The sequence below is a fragment of the Oryzias latipes genome, chromosome 1, assembly GCF_002234675.1.
Source record: "Oryzias latipes chromosome 1, ASM223467v1".
In the NCBI taxonomy this organism is placed as follows: Eukaryota; Metazoa; Chordata; class Actinopteri; order Beloniformes; family Adrianichthyidae; genus Oryzias; species Oryzias latipes.
The window spans coordinates 17,917,781-17,938,443 of NC_019859.2; the positions used below are offsets into that span (position 1 = coordinate 17,917,781).

The window sequence follows — 20,663 nt, forward strand, 5'->3', positions numbered from 1 at the left end:
CTGCTCTGCAGAAACTTTGTCCTTGAAAATGATACAGGCTTTTTTATTTTGGCTAATCATCATTAAAGGAGCACTGGGAACACTTTTACAACTGATCAAAAGGTGACTGAAGTGGGACAGAAATTGAAATGTGTTTTTTACTCAAAGGCCGAGTTTCGTTGTCGGCGATTTCTAGGTAACAATAATCTTAAAATATTAGAATGTCATTGGGGCACCACAGACACAGCGTTCACTGATCAGGACAAGCAAAACATTCGGCATATGATAACATTGAGAAAGAAAGGTCCCTGATAATAAAGAATATTAACAGCACAACAGCTGTGAAAGGCATCTGTTTGCATGATGCTGATCCACGTTTGATGGCCAACATATATAAAGGGATCAGATCAAAGGTGACTGGAAGCCCCTTTTGTTTCAGCTGATTGTTTTTTGCTTTCTTTCCAGGGGGGGCTTAGTGTGATATTCATGAGCAGTCGCCACCCCAGCAAAGACAGTGAAGGATCAAACAAGTGTTTACCTGCACCCTCACAATCACACGCAAATATGCAATATACGGAAGCGCCTCACTTTCTATGACTTTCTACAAAGGTAGCTTTAACAAAAACTTTGTCTTTACTGAGGCTTCCCTAATGTTTGTCATGTCCCGTCCTTATTTCCTCCCTTTATCTCTGAAAACAAGAGCAGCACATAGAGGGGGAAGTGTGCATGCGTGTACACACACCCACACACACACACACGCGCACAAACAAGCCGCCGCATTCATCAAAAAGACAAAGGCAGATTGTCGGTGACACTCCGAGGCCATGTGAGGAACCTCTGTACCAGCAACAGGGGTACACAAAACCGAAAGCCAGTCAACCGCGCCACAGCCTCTGGTCAATAATATAAGACAGTGATTCACATGCAGAAACACAACAGCTAATCACAGGGGCGTAACTGTTTTTTGCATGTTAAACACATACATTGTTTTTATGCTATTTAACACCTGTAGGGTCAGAGCACACATTCTATATTTTGTCTTTTGTAACAGGAATTTGTAGACAACGTAGCGAAAGAGCAGTATAACTTCATTTTCCCATGCCACATTCAGCCTCAGTATAAACACCTTTTTTTTTCTTTTCTGATTAGGTATTGTGCTAAACCCAGTTTCCTGCATGTATTGCCTGAGATCATACAAGTGAAGCAACTTTGACAGAAAAATGCTGTCAAATGATTTATGGCGACAAATCAACCCTATTGTATTATAAGTTGACACATGCTGATATGTTGGCATATAATCAGGCAATAAACACGCAGATTAAACATTCACACGTCCTAATGTCTTCATCAGGGTTTACTAGAGTTCATTTAATCTTAGTGGAAGGGAGGCCATCCTGCTCTAATCCAAGTCACCTGGTGCTGGCTTTGTCTAGTATCAATGTCATTTTACCCTGTGTGAGGGCGTGTTGGTAGCGATGTGGTCCACCTCGACTCCCTCCATCTCCCCCATCTTCAGACGACTCACCACCACGGTTCCTGCTGTGCACACACCATCAGATGACCTGAAGTGAGACAAAAGGAAACTAAGAAGATACCCTCAATGCACATTATTTAGCCTATAAAAGAAAAAGTCTTGCCGGTTGAGTGATCTCTCCACCATCAGAGACGCTAACGTAACAGGCTTTGGACGCAGTAGTGGCACACACAAATGCGGCCACAGGTGAGCTTTCTTAACCTAATAAGCTTACATTAGGCCCTGGAACAGTTTTTTAACACACAAAGCTGCTCAAATTAAAAAGTGGTAGAAGAGATGGGAAGCTGGCACTTTGATGTTGTCTTTGAATGATGGAATCTCCTCACAGGATTAAGCTGATGTTGCAAGAGGACATTAACCAGAACATTTCATCAAACTTAGCAAATTGCGGTTTAATAACCTAGTCCCAAGTTTCTCCAAAAGGGAAAAGAATTAAAACTAATTCCTTCAAATATGACAGTCTGACCAGTCACTTTTCCAATCATGGAGCCATCATTAAAGAGCTGATAGAAAATCCATGCTATTGGCAGGAAAGACAAATGCTTTAAAATGAAGAATGATGCTCCCTCGACGGGGACAAGTGATTACATTAAAATACCCTTCCTTTGCATGCTCAGTTTCATTCCAGCTGGAAAAATATTAGATGTTTTGTGCCAACAGTCACAGCAGTGGTGGAGGGGTGGTGTCTGGGTAGGGAGGGGTCGACACACCAGACACCTGGGGAAAACGTAAGGTTGGTGATAGAAGCAGAAAAGGATGCTTTTAAAGCCAATCCATCATGATGAGCGACACAAGGAAGAGAGATTTAAATAATCTCAAGAGTGAAGAGGAAAGAGAAGTAATGTGAATGAGTACAGCAAAGGAAGACGATGCACACAAGGAAGGAGAAAAAAAAGTAATGGTGTCCTCGCAGTGGGACATTGGGGGCTTCGGTTGGTACTTAATGTCTTATAGCAGTCTCCAAGCAGACAAAATAACATTAACTGCTTTATAAATCTAATCGCCGTCCCTTGCCAGACACTTGTCTGGGTGTTTACTCCTCTGCTCCTATTCTTGTTTCCTCCCATCCCTCATCATGCACAACTCATCCCTCCTTTTTTGAAATAGTGAAAAGAAAGCCATGCTAGAGAAAGTCACCCTGACTTTGAAATAATAAAAAAAAACTATGCAATGACAGAAAACTAAGACATAATGGAGGAAATGGAGATTAACATGCTTCACATTCACTGACAGCCCTCAAAAGGCAAACCATAGCCTTTTATACTTTATACCGTATTACACTAATGAAAGTCTCTTTTCAAAAAGACCTAGAAGTCAGTATTTATTTAACCCTAAAAGGCCCACTATATCAAAGACTTGACAGAAAATTCAAATCTTTTAGAATTGAGATGTTTTTGGAGCTCTTTGATGAAATCCACAAAAAAATTGTAATGTAATTTCTTTTATGGAGATATAGACAATATCAACAAAAAAATAGCATTTTTCAAAACAAGAAGTAGCCATTTAAAAAAAATTGAAGTGCGATTGTTCTCACCATAAAGTTTTAAAAATCAGCTTAACCTTTTCTGCCAAAAGTGTTTTTGACATTTCATGTAAGCAGTCATTTTGAAATAAGCAGGAAAAGTCATTGAGTTTAAAAGAAAACTGGACTGGGTGACCCCTTTCCAATTGCGTTCCAAATTGGAAATACCTACCTATTTGTCAGATTAACCATTCTCGCTCTGATACATCTTTTCTAACATGTTCTTATTTTTTATCTGGATATTTTTTTCTTTAAGCCCGTTTTCAGTGGAAGGGGTGTGGCCTTCTAACATGCTCACTCCTGATTGGATTAAGTGGTTGCCATAGAAATGTAGACTCAGACCGACACAGATCAATCACGGCTTACTGAGGACATCTGGTTCCAACATGGTGACGGACACATTAGCGACTGAACAGACTTCATTTGGTTCGATTCGGGAACAAATCATGATGATGAACTACAGGGCAAAAAACATTGAGCTAGGCTATATATGATGAGTTTTTTAAGGAAAGTTTGGATTATCCTAATGAGATAGGGGTTTAGGAAATGTGTGTATCAAACAAGATATGAAAGGTTAGGGTTAAAGTAGCTAATCTATGCATTTGAAGAACATTAACTTAACATAAATGAAGATACTATTAATACTGTTGATATTTCGGGAATAAAAGGCTTTTCTGTAGCTGCGTCAAAGGTGTATTGTTCAAACTGCAAAAAAAAGCCCCCAAACCAAGAGAAACTTCCTGACAGACTGCTCGAAATACATTAACATCCTCCTCTATTAAAATAAACAAAGTCAGAACCTTAAAATAAACTTTAAACGATTTGATATTAGCTAGAGTTAAAAACCAGGCCCCTTTTGCACTTCCCTCTGTGGTCTCTTCTCTTCTATTGCTCCTTCCATCTGTTCAAGCTGGCACGCGGACAAATCGGCATAATGCTGAAAATCTATTTTTTCCCCTTTTTATCTAATTGGCCCAGGATTTCTATAATGACAACACTTAATCAAATGACTTTGTTTGAGTGACAAAAATAAAATACTTTAAACGTCTGCAGATAAATTGGCTAAATGCAAATAATTACTTTTACAGGGAAATGCTGATCATTAAAGCGGTATTTCTTTTTAGTGTCTTGTCATTAAAACATACATTTAATAGATGGGAAGACCTAGTGAAAAGTGTTTGAAATACCTAGTTGTACAAAGGAGCTTTTGTTTCATGAGCCATATGTCTTATTTAGGAAATATTAAGTAGATTTCTCCTGAATGTCAGATGTCAGTTTTGTGTCTGCTTCCACTGAAACTGCAGAGATAATTGCAGACAACAATCAACTTTATATTTTAATATTTCATAAGACTTATTCATGGTGAACATGATGAAAACAAAAAAGAATTGTGCAATAAATGCAGCACTAGCAAAAAATAATCAGATAAATCAAAAGACAAAGATATGCATTTAACACAACTTTGTAATATCATCATAATTTTCTATGCATGCTTTGAAACAAACATTCTAATTTTTTGCCTTTTTTAGCTTAGTTAATTCACAGTACTGTGCCAATTTATATATGGGTTATAAATGTTTAGAAAGGAGATTGAGTTGTAAAAATGGGTTTTCGCGGTGTTCCATATAATAAATACTTGTATTGTTATACTATAAAATTGCAATTTAACCCTTTTTCTTAAATCCAAATGTGTCTTCCAGTGAGTGAATGTGTGAAATACTTAAGACAAGGCTTAAAACATAATTCCTGAAGCTATTTTGTATCTTTTTCGTTGTGTTGTTGAGCCAACCTAGTCGACAAAGGTCTACATTGTCATGACATCAAAAGGAAGAGAGTATAAAAAAATGTTGTATTGGTACATCAAAAAACAAATCATGAAGGACATTTAAAAAAAGGTAGGAAGGGTGAAAAACTGTTTCCTTTAAGACAAATTGAATATGAAGTCCTGCAATTATCCATGAAAAAAAGAAGAAAAGAAACCATCTCTAGCTGCATGTTCTCCACAGATCAAGAGAGGTCATACAGTGTCAAGATTCAAAGCAAGCAACAAGAGAACTGCAGCCTTGACAAAGAGCAGCAGAAATGTAGAGAGATACTCGACCTACATAGGTGTATTCAATGGTTATGTGGTCCTGTATAATCCTCACTGAGAACAGATGCTCAGAGGAAGTGATCGCGCTGTTCCTGATTTTTTTTCCAGTGAGACGTGGCATCTCAAACACCTAACTGTAATCCTTCAAGACTGTTCACATGACACCGTCAAGTGACTCAGCAGAACAACAAATTTTAAAACTGAGGAAGTGGATCTATGAGTAAGTTGACAGTGCTGTCAATAGTTTACCATTGTGTTATTACTCATTTTGACTTGGATGGATAATGAACAGTTTGTTCCCCCAAAAAACACACTTGATTTCTGAGAGTGGCTTTTAGTAAAGCATATAATAGAACACAAACAGAAGAAAATGTGAGAAATCTAATCTAAATCTAACACTCTGATCTGCTCTGTTTTAAAAAAAGAATACATCTTGTTATATATTCAAAGCTCTTTCTACAAAAAGGTTCAAGCAAACATCACGTTTCATGCTGTTTCCCATAAAAATATTATCAGCATGATCTTCATGCAACTTAATCAATGTAAAAAAAAAAGAAACAACAAAAACAATCTGCTTGAAAATGTTTGTTTAAAGCCATTATCTGTTAATACATGTCGGCTCATAATATACCCAATTTGTGAGCCTAATGCAGCCTATCCAGCTCCATCTGAAACCTGTCTTCTCTTCACAAAGACTTATTCCAGCATTCTTGCACGACAATAGCTGTCTTCATGCTACATTTACCTTTATGTCAGAATTGTAACACCGTGAGAAATCACCTGGGATAAGCAGTTCACAGACAAAGTAAGGTAGAAAATAAAAATGTACAATGTATGGCTTTTTATCAACTTGTCACAGTATAACATATTATACCTAGAGATACGTATATTTATGAATGAATTTTTAGACAAAAACGCTCAATGACCTTCATTAGAACCAGTGATGGAAACGTCTGGTGTGAGACTATTGTCTTGTCTCACATACGTAGGAAGACCAATGACTTATGGCCAATAATTGGGGTAAGCGCCATTTTTAATTGGACAATTTTGAAGTAAATGTATCAGCAGGTTTTTACGGGGGTACATGCGTCAGTCATAATGTCTTGTCCAAGTTTGGGTTTTTTAGTGCAGGAATGCAGTTCCGTTCGTGCACAAAACTCAATAATAATTAGATTAGACCAAAGAAACAACTGAGCTCCACATTTTAATGCGCGATGAAGTGTCCTTTATCAGAAATTAAACGAGAACTGTCTATACCTTGTTCTGTATGGTTATCTTTCTGATTGAAGTCATTTTTCACAAAAAGTGGATTACTTGATATGCAGTGCGGTGCGTTGTCATGGTAATGGCTGAACGGGCAACGACCCCGACGGCAGCATCAAAGGAAAGCAATATATCCGCTGATCGTCACGATTGGTTAAATAAAGCATCAGTTCAGAGAAAAAGTTCACCTCATACCGCTTGTTTTTGTCAAGATTATGAAGCAAAAGTTTGTTTCAGACCATGTAAGTTGGTAGCTACACATCAGACACATACAAACTAAATTCTCAAAGGGTATTTTATTAATAAATAAATCTATACATATATTACAATACAACAGTAAATATTTGTTGTACTGCTCCTTAACATTACCGTATTTCACCTACTGTATAGATGTTTGGCATAATAATGGTAAGAGTTCACTGCATCCAATCATTTTACTTCAAAAACAATCCATTATAAAGCCGACTATCTGGATCATACAACAAATTTACTTTATCAATGCAGACTTTTAAAACCGTATGACCTCGTTGATTTTTTACACCGCGCAACTTCTTGATTGATAAGAACCATAAAAAAAAGTTTCTTTGTGTCTGAGTGTGGCACTAAACTTTGGAACAGATTAAATAATAAACTCAAACATTGTTCAAATAACCAAAGATTTAAAAGAATTTATAAAGAAACTATAATTTCAGGATATGAAGATATGAGGAGTTAAAGATCAACAGGTGCTTGATTAATTCAAGATACATGTGTGAACATGTAAACTTGATTTTGTGTCTTGAAAGCTTGCAATGTGTAGGGGTTATTTTCTAGCTCAATATAAAATTGTATTCTGATTATAATCAATGAGTAATATTTAATTCAACTGAATTTTTCTAATTGTACTTATATAGCCCAATATTACAACAATACTCTTCTCACTAGTGATTGCATCAGAACATGAAATAAATCATAAAATACAATAGGTAATTGCTACACTAAACTAAACACTAAACTAACTCCTTTTCTACTACATATGTGTTACATGGCGTGTCATTCACGTTACAGTTTACATAAATGAATGTTTTCTGAAGATAATCCATAATAAATGAGCACTTGATTTTGTTACTTGGTCTGATCAGATATGGATTAGGACAACTATGCAAAACTATAAAATGAATTAACTCAGTAGGGGTGGGATTTCATAAGATTGCTTTTTCCACTCCTTTTCAAACAATAAATTGAGGTCTACATGACTTTAGTCACAATATTTAATGAATCAAATATTACTTTAGTGTGTCTTTGTTTTTGTTTGTTGGTTTATTTATCTATGCATTTCATCATTCCTGTAACAAGTTTGATAATTCTGTGATTCTCTTTTTTTATTGTATTGACTACAATTAATGCTTGAAATAAATAAAATCAATCAATCAAATCAATCATTATTCACCTGGACCTTGGTATGACGTTTGTTAGCAGCCATGTCACCTGGCTGTGATAAATTTGTGCTACATAATGGCCAACTGAGGCTTTTAGAGTGAAACATCTTTGTTTTTTAATCTTTTAGAATTTCTTTTTTCAGAGCTTCTTTCTGCTTTTCATCTCATTCTTCACCCGGTTTGAAAGCTGATTATTTTTTATGAAAGCAGAGTCAATGGTCAACAGAAGCTATAGATATTCAGGCAGTCAAAACAAGAAAAGAGATGACTGAAGAGCTTTTTAATCCTTGTAACATGGAAAAGAAAAATGTGTGATGTGGGCTAGTACAAAGCCTCTATTCCCTACAATCAAATCCTTTTTACTTTACCAAAAAAGCAGTATTTTTAAATTTACTGTCTTCTTGTTTGTTTTTCTTTTTAAAATACTTATTGTGCTGTAATGAACCTTTTGTTTGGTCCTGTAGGAGGTAAAAAGCACAAGGTAAGACCTTTCACCAAAGAAGAAGCTGCAGCGTGCTTAGAGAATAAGGACTCTGGATTTTAGTTCCCCATCATTTACACTCTAACTGTTTGCAGAAGAGACAATGAAGCATTTAATAACGGCTTCTGTCTGCAAATATGGGTTCAATTTCTGTTTAAGAAAACAATCTTAGAGGTTCTGTGGCAGAAAAAGTTTCATTTTAGACTAAGGTTTAGACGAACAGATACCATCTCCCTGATGAACTGAGTGCTTTCAGCATCGATTCAAATACTCCTTATTAATCACACACAACCTCCAGCCATTTCACACTTGTGAATTGACACGATGTCTTTAGATGTCAAAAATGCATCCATCCACTAACCTTTATCCATTTTCCAGCGTCAAGTCAGTAAAAATCCTAAATGCCGATCAATGAGAATTAGATGAATGTGAGCAAAACAGCCTGTCTGACAGGTTTCAAATGGAGTTACCACCCTGACCTGCTGTGGACCCATCAATGTTGGCTAAAACACCACTACTATTTCTAAACAAACTTTAAAAAACTGCAATACAACTTTGGAAAAATTTCAAGCTCCAAATATTGCCTTTAAATTTTTTTTCTTGCCTTGTTTAAACTTTGAATATATTTTGATTAGATCTTTTGGGTTTCTAGGAACATTATTGCTTTGTATGCCTCTTTTAAGCTGATTGTGTCATGCTCCCTTTTTTGGGAAACTCCCCTTTTTTGCTCTTCCCTCTATAATAGTCTACTTTAATTTCAAAAAGCAGTTACATGAAACAGTTTATTTGAGGCTTTTTATTAAATGCTTTTGTTTCTCTGGGCAGTTTTTGTTCATTCTTGGATGCTATATTTAAGGGTACTGTGCTTATTTCTGCAGGAGCCTTCTGACTCGTAAACAGTTGCATAAAAAGAGAACATAAATGCCTTTAAAATGCTAATGGTTTTGTGCTTGTAGAAACACAGAACAAGAAAAATCGTGCTCCCTAGATGTCAACAAAAGAATGTTGATGAAAAACCCAGTGCAAAAAATTCCTCTTTCATTTCTAATTGCTCCAGAACAATTATAACAAATGTGTAATGTGTGCTTTAATTTAACTGCCTTTGGGCTTTTTTTTTTCAAAATCACAAGTTTAACAGTCTCTGCACGTTTTACTTTTACTTATGTTAGTTTTTTTTATTTTGAAAGTGCTGCTTTTGTTGACCGAAGTTTGCTTGCATTCACTTGCGGCTTGCTACAGTTTCTCTGTTGAGCTGTGCTCTGGGCATTGAAGGAATCCCTTCAATGCCTCGATTCTTCTCACTTTAGCCATTTTGCTGTACATTTGCTGGCCTACTTGGGATCATTGTCCTCCTACACAAACCCATTTCAGCCAAGGTGTAGCTGTCAGATGAACTCTGGAATCCTTCACAAACAGTGGATCTCACAAAAGGAAGTATTTCTCAATTTGGTCAAACTTTGTAAAGCAACGCTTGTTATATATTGTGGTGCACACTGGAAATGTGAGGTTTGTACTTTCTGGAATGTTCAGGTCTTCTACCCGTGCCATGCCTTCGTATGTTAACCAAACTTGGTTGTTGTAAAGTTGTTAATCAGACAACTTCCTATTCTACCCAAACATTTGAGAGGAAAATGTGGGAGAGCCAACCATTCAGCCTGCATTCTTTGAAACCTTATAATTACCTTAAGTATACATTAATTAATTAATTGATTTTTTTTAATCATACTCTTCGTTTTTTCACGTAGAAGAGAATAATTTTTTTTGACAAATTTACTGTGAGTTTTGTATTTGAAGACCAGGAAAAAAAGAAGGAAAAGTCTGTCTAGAAAAAAATAAAAAATACATTTTGGTTCACATGAAATGTTGCATATTCATTATTTAACGGTTACTGTAAACTTCTTAATGAAAATGAAAACAATGGTTTTGATCAGAGAAACAAATCTGTGTTTTTTTCAGGTGACATTTTGTTAATAAGCTAGAAAGTGTCACAGAAGAGTCTTGCAACAGCGTTTACAATGACTTAACATGTAATTTAGCCAATTGCAATCAAGAAATTGTTCATTTCATGACAGGAACCTGTGGGACAGTAGAAGTTTGAAGCATGAACGTGGACAGAAAAAGCTTTGCTGACTCTCATTATGTGATGTTGTTTAAAGATGGGAATAAGGACAAACTTCTGGGTTCACAGAACAACCATGTTTCCAAATTGCTGAAAAGCATGCCTTTGATATTTATTGCACATTATTTTATTTTAATAGTCAATAGTGCTTTAGATGAGAGCAGAAGTTTTGGCTGCAAAGAATAGAAACTGATTTCAGCTCAGAGTAAAGTGCTTGACTTTCATTCCAGATGATTATACATATCAAAAGAAAAAGGTTATTGGAAGATCACTATGAGAGAAAAAAGATTATAAATCAAATATTCTCTATCAAAAGACAACTTCAACAAATAAATATGAATATAGCTTACATCAGAACCTTTTTACCTCAGGGAAAAAAGTTTCTAAATGCACATTTGGCGAGGGCCCATTTCTTGGCATCCCACACTAAGTTTGCGTTCAACACTGAACTAAAATACATTTAAAAAATCTAAAAGTGTGTCAAAAGATGGCATGATGTTTTACCCATAAAGAGGTGCATTTCTTCAGTGTTTGTAAATCTGCACTACATGATTCTGAACAAGCCAACAGCTTTTGCTCAGCACAGTTTGCTCAACTGTGCTGTCATCTATCCATCCATCCATCCATCCATCCATCCATCCATCCATCCATGGACTGTGGAAAGAAGCTGGAGTGGTTAGAGTAAAATCACACATGTATGGGGATAACATGCAAACTCCTCACAGAAAGATCCCAGCTGGGATTTGAACCTGGGCCTTCCTACTGTAAGGCAACCGCAACACCACTGTGTAGCCCACCTATAGATTCCATCCAGGTTGGTGAAAACTCATAACAAGACAAACAAACCTTTGGCAACAATGGAAATCATGAAAAAAAATTAAAGAGGAAGAGATGGAATAGTTTGGATAAAATATAGTGGTTCCTCAATATTGCGGGGATTACATTCTAAAACAATCCGCAATAGGTGAAATCTGCAAAGATGTTTTAATGCAAGAAATCCCCTCCTTACACACTTTATATACTTCTCTATGAACGACATAAACATATTTACACATTTCGCTCTTCTTTAACCTCTAAAAGTTTAAACCTTTATAGAGAACAAAGATCTGCTGTGATTGAAGATTTACGGAAATTTGGAGAGCTGCACGCATATGTACAAAATATGCGACATGGAGGAGATTAATCGACAATATCTACAGCAAATCTGGACACAGAACACAATATGCTATTTGAGCGGGTGTTTTTCAAACTCTTTACACAGATGAACCGAGCAAATAAAATATTTCTCTCTAATCATGGATATTGGTTTGTTTGCAAGTGAACCCTTTTGTGGATTCTTATAGTGAGGACAGGCGGACAATTCAGTAGACCGAGAAAAAGTTGTATTTTAAGTTAGAAAATACAAAAGTTATGGTTTGAATAAATAAAAAAAAAGCTATTTCAAGAAGTGTTAGGGGACATTTAATAAAAAAAAAGGGGATATGGAAGAACAGGGAAAATGTACAGTACGCCATATTTCTTTTTGCTCATTTTTTGCTTGTTTTGGGCAATCCGGCTCACCCCAACCATCTGTTGATCAGTTTTAGGTGAGTGGTTTAGTCTGCTCTCAAAAGTGCAGTGTGAAAGCAAAAAGAAGACTTTTTATTTGTTTTAACTAACTCTTCAGGGCTAATCAAACTTTGATCCCTCTAAGCACAGAATAAGGGAGACCATGGCTTCTCATTCAAATCAAGATGATAATCAAATATCTATGGAGAGTTTAAGTAGCTCATCAAAATCCAACATATAAAGGGATTAAAGCCAAATTGAGATTAAAGTACAGTCAGTTTAATTAAAAAAATGTGTTATCCATGAGAAAGTAATTTCATAAAACATAACTTTGTTATTAGAGCAGCAAACTCAGATATCCTTAAATATGTGATTCCTGAATATAATATAAATGTCCGGAATTTGGGGACTTTTTTTATCATCAACCACGGATGAATAAAAAGCTTTTCATTCTGCCGTATTTTACGTAAGAACGGCGTGACCAGTGATTTTGCAGAATTCGAAATTAAATCTCATCACAGTGAATTTAAGTCTGGCAACACAGCGGATTTATGTCATCTTATATATTTTAACCTCCCGATTCATCCAACCCCTTTACAGGCTTCTTTTCAGTGCTTGTTTTGTACGTGCAGCTAAGCATGTAATGTGATATCTACAAAAAGAGAAGTCTGTGGATTCTAATTAGTCATAATTATGTCTTTAGCTTCTAACATGAAAATGTACCAACTTCCATCTATTCAGGCTCACAAATGTTTGTTGAAGCTTAGGAATTGGGCCAATCCCACAAATAGCTTTTTGTTGGGACGTAATGCTAACTATAATAGTGCACCAGGGGGAAACCCGAGATGAAAAGTTTGAGATCCAGCCTCGCAAGTCTTGTTATGATGTTTATCATATTGAGTTTGTCTCTTTCATCTTCCATCAGGTTTGACCATTACCAGACAACAACAGCATCAGACAGTGGTAATGGAAAATATATATAGCTCACATGATTGTACTGTTTTCTTGAAGCAAGGCTCCAACAAATTTTACACAGAAAGACCAGGAGAGCTAAAAAAAATTATTACTTCACTATGTCTGCACACTTTTCTGCAGATTGCTTTTTTGTGGGCATTTTATCCAGAAATTAGAAGGGCTGGAATTGGAGATTCTTTTTTTTCCTTCAGTTTAAATAGAAGTTGACTTACTATTATTGCAATCGAGGTGTAGAAAAATCAAGTATAGAAATAGCCACTACTTCAGCATGCCCTCAAGTCATTTAGTTAATTAAGGTGCAAAACAAACACGGCAATAAACCCTGCAAGATATAACGTATTGGACTATTTAGAGGCAATTATGGCCAACGTGAGGACACTGAATTATTATATTGAGGGTTGAATTAAGCAGAAAAGCACAAAAGTCATATTATGAATTCCCCTGAGAGCCTCCTTAGAGATAAGGCAAAAGGAGAGCATGGACATTATCTTTTTTTAGTGCACCAAGCAGAATAGACAATGATGATGTAATCTTAAGGTAAACATCTAGAATGCAAACAAAAACCTATGTAACAACAGCTATCTATTCTCCTCTCTTTTTTCTTTTACACTTGGGACAAACTTTTAATTCAACAAACCTCTTAACATCAGGTTTTATTGCCTTTCTAATTTTCTTTTTCCGGCTTTTATAAGCAATATGACAAAGAAATGATTAATGGATGACCTGATGTTCCAAAATGGAAGGCACCTCTAATGCCCTATCTTTTGCTTCCAAGAAGACACACTTTTGCAGAATCCCTTTTCATTCATTGTTGACTTTCTGTGCTTGAATCACTCACAGGTCAGCGTTGAAAGGTAGAGAAAGCAAAATACAGCACAAAAAGAACCTTCTGTTAAAAATGATCAGGCTAAAGGAGACGACTGTAAATTGATGTCAGGAGAAATCTTTGGGTAAATCTTTTGCTCAGTTCTGCTGATTCTTTAACCAAATTTATGAGAAATTTGTTGTAACAAAGACCTTTGGCACAATACACAAACTCTCAGTAGAACTGTGGAATCCTCTAATGAAAAAAAAAACATACTATTGGCTCTTAACTACATTTGGGGGAATATTTTATGTTTATCTGATTGATTTTTCAGAAGGGTAATTAGTCTTTAACCACAGTAAAGTGGTTTTGTTTGAATTTGCTTTTGTCTGTCATTCTACTGTATATAGGTGATGTCCAGTGGTGTGTAGTAGTAATATTTACATTAGAATTTTTTGGTCAAAGTTGTATTCCTCAAGGTTATTATTTATTTACTTTTTGTCTGCATTTCCCTTTCTTCTTTTTTTAAGTGGATTTACAAGGAAAAAAATAGTACTTTGGACCCATAGTGACTAATTTTATGTAAAATTGAATATTAGACTTTAGAAAGAATTTCATCTGCTTAAAAACTCAAAAAAATGTTTGATATGGAGGGATGTTCAAATCTCAGAGACACAAGAACCTTGTTTGTAGTGTTTGTGAAGCAGCAGTGATATGTGGCGGGGTAGAATTACATTTTCTAATCAAAAAAATTCCCTATTAACCTGAGAAAAGGTCAGACTTGACACTTCTTCTGCAAAGTAGAAAATCAAAGGCTTGTTTTCTGCTTATCAGTTAACCCTTTAACATAAGAACTTTCAACTACTATAAGTCTTCCATTCTTTATGCAAGCAACGTTATTCCAGTGGATTCTGAAGCAGAGAAAAGCAGCTTCTGATCTCCAATACTTTAGTGTAGTGCTGAAGTGATAAATCAGCTGATTCCGTTGTAAACAAAAGTGGCATTGCGATGTTATGCAACACTTTCGATTAATAATTTGCATGTCAGTGCAAAACCGACATGAAAAGGCACTTTTTACACGTCCGAATCAGCTGATTCACAGTAATCGCGTAAACGGTTTGTGTGTGTCAAAGAGTGTGTGTTATTTAGGTGTCGCCGGTGACATCTTGTTAAAGAATTAAAGATTTACTTAAAACACTTTAAATAAGAGGTTCCTTTTTATTTCTTTACTACAAGTTTTATTTCAGCATCTGTAGATAAACCACATAAATTTGAAATTTTATTGAGAACTTAAAAACTTTTGTTGCAAATGCCTTTTGCTTATACTGTACTTTTTGACTTAACACTACTTTTAATTAAGTATTCTTTTTGGAAAATCTGCCCCCCTTCAATGATATAAAAAGAAAAGGTATTACCCAACAGATTTAAAAAGAAAAATCTTTCACTCGAGAGTTTATAAGTCTTATAATGCCTGGAAGTCTCAGATTATGCAGAAAACTAGCCCGACCAACTTTCATAGGCACTCAAAAGTCCAAAATGAAGGTAATATACAGTATTTGCATTTTTCTAAACAACTCTGCTTCGCCCAAACCTGAAGTGTAGATATGTGCATTGACATTTTGCAGAAATAGCTGCTTTTTGTGCAGCAGCTGCCTATAGACGTGCACTTCTGCACCAGGAGCACATGTGCCTCTAGTGTGCCTTGGTCCTGCTCACAAGTAAACGGATTTCTTTCCCAATAAACACGTTCTTTAAATAGATATTTCTGCACATACACAACCAAAACACAAAGAAACAGTTATTGCTTTGAACAGTTTTCTCCATGTGCAGACTGCAGATAAAATATTTTTCTGCCTTTTTCTCACATCTTGTGGCCCTTAAGTATCCTTTTAAAATCCACCTTTAAAGCTTCACTTCACACATTACTGCTCTGCTGATAACATAAAAAACACATTTAAAGACATTAACATGGTCAACCATTAATCTGCTAAATTAATTTACATTACTTTGAACATTCTTCAGGCTAAAACTGATAATCTCATGGTTATGCAGGGAAATAAATTTGAGTGAGTGGTACTTTCCCTGGGAAGTGGAATTACCCCACAGATTAGTGTAATTAGCTCGAGTATGTGGGAAGCATGTATGAACGTTAATTTTTGAATAGGGTGACAAAAAACTTTAACAACTTGCCTTGTTTAGCAGTTCTGTTTCATAAAACTTAATTGTAAGACAATTCTGTTGTACAATTGTGTTACTGCAGAATATGGCCTTCATTATTTATGCAGAATGATAAGAACCCTGTAAAAGAAAACCTGTAGCTTTTCTCCGGGCCACAGCCACACTCACCGCTCGGCTGTGGTTGAACTGGATCAAATACTTGATTTCTATTTGTTTAGGTCACACTCAGATAAAATCAGTGACACAAGATATTGTGGAGGGGAGAGACTGTCTGTGCTCAAGTATGGAAATTGGAGAAGAGCGATAGCTCAAACTGTGGGACAGTAAAACAATATCATGTTAGGAACCTAAACTGTTCGTGGTGGAAGACTTACAAAGGGCTTGGTCCAGTGAGAATGGATGAATAAGCCATGAAGCCATGCGGCAGAAGCAGTGACTTGTGATAACGAAGGCTTGTCATGGCAAAAATCTCTTATACTCCCAGACACACAAAGACACGACCATATGAATTCATATCAAATCAAATCTCACACTGAGCTGTGGAACTGGGTTAGAGTGCCTCTGCTGCTGAGTTTTAGTGATAACACGTGTAAAACTGGAAAATACAGTGTTGGACCAAGAAAATGATAGAGCAGAATAAAAAAACCAAGTTGGAGAAAAGGACAAAATGTGTCTTTGGGTTTGTTTTTGGTTGATAATGTACTCTGTGGAACTGTACAGGACACAGATTGAGTTTTTGAGTGTTGACTCTAAAGGTACATACACACCGGCCATGGTAACTTGGGTTCAAGTGGCCGGTTGGTAGTGACGTGAAGGTAGCGGCCTGAATTTTATGAAAGCAGGTCTTCCATATTTCAGAATAGAGCTGTGAAAAAGAAGCTTGAAGAAAGATTTGTGGAATTTGCACAAAGTCTCTTCCAACTATATGGACATGCACTAGTAACCAGTAAAAAAAAAACAAAAGAAGAAGAACCCCCTCCCTGCTTATCTGGTGTATGAACACCACTGGCTGAATCCACATTTATGAAACCGCCACACATGCCCGGTGTGGCGGTATCTTAATGTTACATGTACACCTGGCTTTGAAACACACCTTTAAGCGACTGATTCCAATGAAAAGTTTATATAAATGCGTGCAGATGCGCGTTTTGAGCTTCTTTGTTTGAAACTCCTGTGTTCATGCTGGCTCTACATATGTACTTTGAACGCGTGTTGAAGTAAACCAGTGGAATTTTAACCAATCAGGGATTCAGATTTGGTAGTGACGTATGGGTAGTCTTTTTCCGGACTCGGAAGTGCCTACTATTTGGAAATTGAACGGAGAAATTGATAATTGTGGTTTGTGCCCGACCTGAAACACATGACACCAAGTCTTACATTTATAGAATAGAGATGTGAAAGAGAAAGCCTGGAGCAAGATTCACATGATTTGCACCAATTTGACATTTTGCATCAAGCTTCTTCCATCTGTGAGTACATGCACTGGTATTGGGTAGTGACCGAACACCATATGTTAAAAGTTGTTTCTAGATGTTATGTTCACAAGTTCTTGAAGGCACTACTCATGTGCGGTGTGTATATCCAGTGCCTTTGCGAAAGTATTTGGCCCCCTTGAACTTTTCAACCTTTTGCCAGATTTCAGGCTGTAAACATAAATATATAACACTGCATTTTTGTTCTGAAGAATCAACAAGGGGACACAATCATGAAGTGGGACAAAATTGAATGGATATCTCAAATTTTTTAACATTTAATATTGGGTGCGCAGAATTTGCTGTGATTACAGCTGTAAGTCACTTGGGGTATGTCTCCATCAGTTTTGCACATTGAGAGAATTAAATTTTTGCCCATTCCTCCTTGAGGAATTTCGCATTCCATCCAATTTCGCATTCCATCCAACCACACTGAGCTAGAGCTCAGTGTGGTTGGATGGAATGCGTTTGTTAATTTTCAGTTCTTTCCACAGATTCTCGATTGGATTCAGTTATGGACTTTAATTTGGCCATTCTAACACCTTGTTATGTTTATTTGTGAACAATTCCATTGTAGATTTTGCTTTACGTTTGTGATCATTGTCTTGCTGGAAGACAAATCTCCGTCCCACATTCTGGAATAAAAACCAGACTCCATCAGGTTTGCTTCCAGAATGGTCCTGTATTTGGCTCCATCCACCTTCCTATCAATTCTAACCATCCTCCTTGTCCCTGCCGAAAAAAGTAGACCCAAACCATGATGCTGCCACCACCATGTTTGACAGTGGGGATGGTGTGTTCAGGGTGATGAGCTGTGTTGCTTTTATGCCAAACATGACGTTTTGCATTGTTGCCAAAAAGTTGATTTTGGTTTCATCTGACCAGAGCACTTTCTACTACATATTTGGTGTGTCTCCCAGGTGGCTTGTGGCAAACTTTAAACAACACTTTTTATGGTCGCCCGGGCGGCGGTTGTTCCCTGCCGGTTCCCGTGTGGCGTTGGGGGGATTCCCGCTGCCGCTGCTGCTGCGGTGGGGGTCTTGGGGTGGGGATGGCTGGGCACTCTCCCTCCTTCTTTTCACGTTCCACCATCCATTTTAGAAGAACATAAAACCTCACCTGAGCACTGGTGTTAGCTCACCTTTGCACTAATAGCTTGCATGACTGAATGACTGAAATATTTCACACTAGTTGGTTATCAGGCATAAGTATGCGTGTGAACACTATCTGTTTTGTGTACATGTCGACAGGTGGACATTTTTGCAGCTAGCAGGTGTGTTTATAACATTTGAGTGTGTGTGTGGACAGGCCCCGCCCTTTTTGTACTACATTTGAACCTTACCATAATGATTAACAACCAGTAAACTTGTTGCTGTATGCTGCTTCATGGTCTTATCCCCCTTCCCCTCCTATTATCACCCCCTACCCCCCCCTCTCTCTAGCGTCCCTCTCTCTTCTTCCCCTCTTTCCTTTTCCGTCCGGTCCAACACCATAGATTTTCAGACATGATTGAAATTAATAAAGTTTGGCCTCAATTACAAAAGGGGTTTATTCAGACATACCTTTGGTTTGTCAGAAGATTAATAACCCCTCTTGTTAAAGCAAAATATGTCCAACACAAGAGGCCCTCAGCTCTCGTCTGTCTGCCCAGCTGTTGGACAGGACAAGTTAAGAAAAAAAAAAAAAAACAACACTTTTTATGGATATCTTTAAGGGGCGACCATGGTGCAGTGGGAGGGCGGTCGACCTCTGATCGGAAGATTGCGGGTTCGATTACCGCCTTGCCTGCCCATGTGCCGCCCTTGAGCAAGACACAGTGTTTGGCAGCGGAGCCGCCACCAGTGTGTGAATGGGACTGTGACCGTGAAGCACTTTGGACCTTTGAAGAAGATAGAAAAGCGCTCTATAAGTATACGCCATTTACCAAGAAATGGCTTTGTTCTTGCCACTCTTCCATAAAGGCCAGATTTGTGCACTGATTATTGACTTATGGACAGACTCTCCCACCTCAGCTGTAGCTCTTTGCAGTTCATCCAGAGGGATCATGGGCCTCTTGGCTGCATCTCTGATCAGTCTTCTCCTTGTTTGAGCTGAAAGTTTAGACGGTGGTCTGATACTGCTTCAATTTCAATACTATCGCTTGCACAATGCTTCTTGGGATGTTTAAGGCTTGAGAAATCTTTTTGTATCCAAATCCAGCTTTAAACTGCTCCACAACAGTATCTCAGACCTGCCTGGAGTATTCCTTGTTCTTCATGATGCTCTCTGCGCTTCAAATGGACTTCTGAGACTATCACAGAGCAGGTGCATTTATACGGAGACTTGATTACAAACAGATAGATTCTATTTATCATCATTAGTCATTTAGGTCAACATTTGATCGTTCAGAGATCCTCACTGAACATCTGGAGAGAGTTTGCTGCAGTGAAAGTAAAGGGGCTGAATAATTTTGCACACCCAATGTTTCAGTTTTCTATTTGTCAAAAAAGTTTGAATCATCCAATAAATTTCATTCCACTTCATAATTGTGTCCCACTTGTTGTTGATTCTTCACAAAAATTGCAGTTTTATATCTTTTTATGTTTGCAGACTGAAATGTGGCAAAAACTTGAAAAGTTCAAGGGGGCTGAATACTTTCGCAAGGCACTGTAGCTCAAAAATTACAAATGTGGCCTATAGTCTTATTGCTGCAATGGTTGAGCATGTGTGTGTGTGTGTGTCTATGCAGAATGAGGGAGAACATAATATCCACAGTGATCCTTTTTTAGATGAAAAAAGCTACAGGTGGGTCCCACTGTGCTTTAGAAAACCAAGGAGCCGCTTGTTCTGTGTGAAATAACAAACGATCTGTCAGATCAGCAAAGATCAAAGCTCAATCGGTAAAAATATTTCTGGTTATGTATGCAGGTGATTGTGGGGAGGTTTTATTTTTTTCATTTTCCCTTTATATCGGCCACAGCATTTAAATCTCTGCGATTTTTAAAGTTTTAGTAAAAATCCCTATAAAAACAAACATAAACAGCAGAGTATTTTCCCACCACACAATAAATATTTCATTTTTTGAAGGCATGAAGTGTTTACGTATTTGAAACTAATTACTGCTGTGATACAGGAAAAATATTAATAACATATTCTTGAATAAAAATTTAAGAGATAAAACTCAGACAGATTTTAAAAAGAGAGTTGAATTATCAGATTTTATTGCATAGTTGGGCGCAACTTACTCAGGTGCAACTTTTATGGGATTTTCTGAAAATAAATAGCAACAACTGCTAGA

At 37.0% G+C, this 20,663-nt stretch overlaps 1 protein-coding gene across 7 annotated transcripts in view; it reads right to left on the bottom strand.

Annotated features, from left to right (window-relative positions):
- inpp4b (inositol polyphosphate-4-phosphatase type II B) overlaps window positions 1-20,663 on the bottom strand; it is a 164,570-nt gene that overhangs the window by 75,833 nt on the left and 68,074 nt on the right. For all 7 annotated transcript variants that reach the window (XM_023957536.1, XM_023957537.1, XM_020703700.2 and 4 more), the window contains one exon: window positions 1,430-1,541. In XM_023957536.1, coding sequence (XP_023813304.1) covers window positions 1,430-1,541 — 112 coding nt within the window. The remainder of the gene's footprint in view (window positions 1-1,429; window positions 1,542-20,663) is intronic.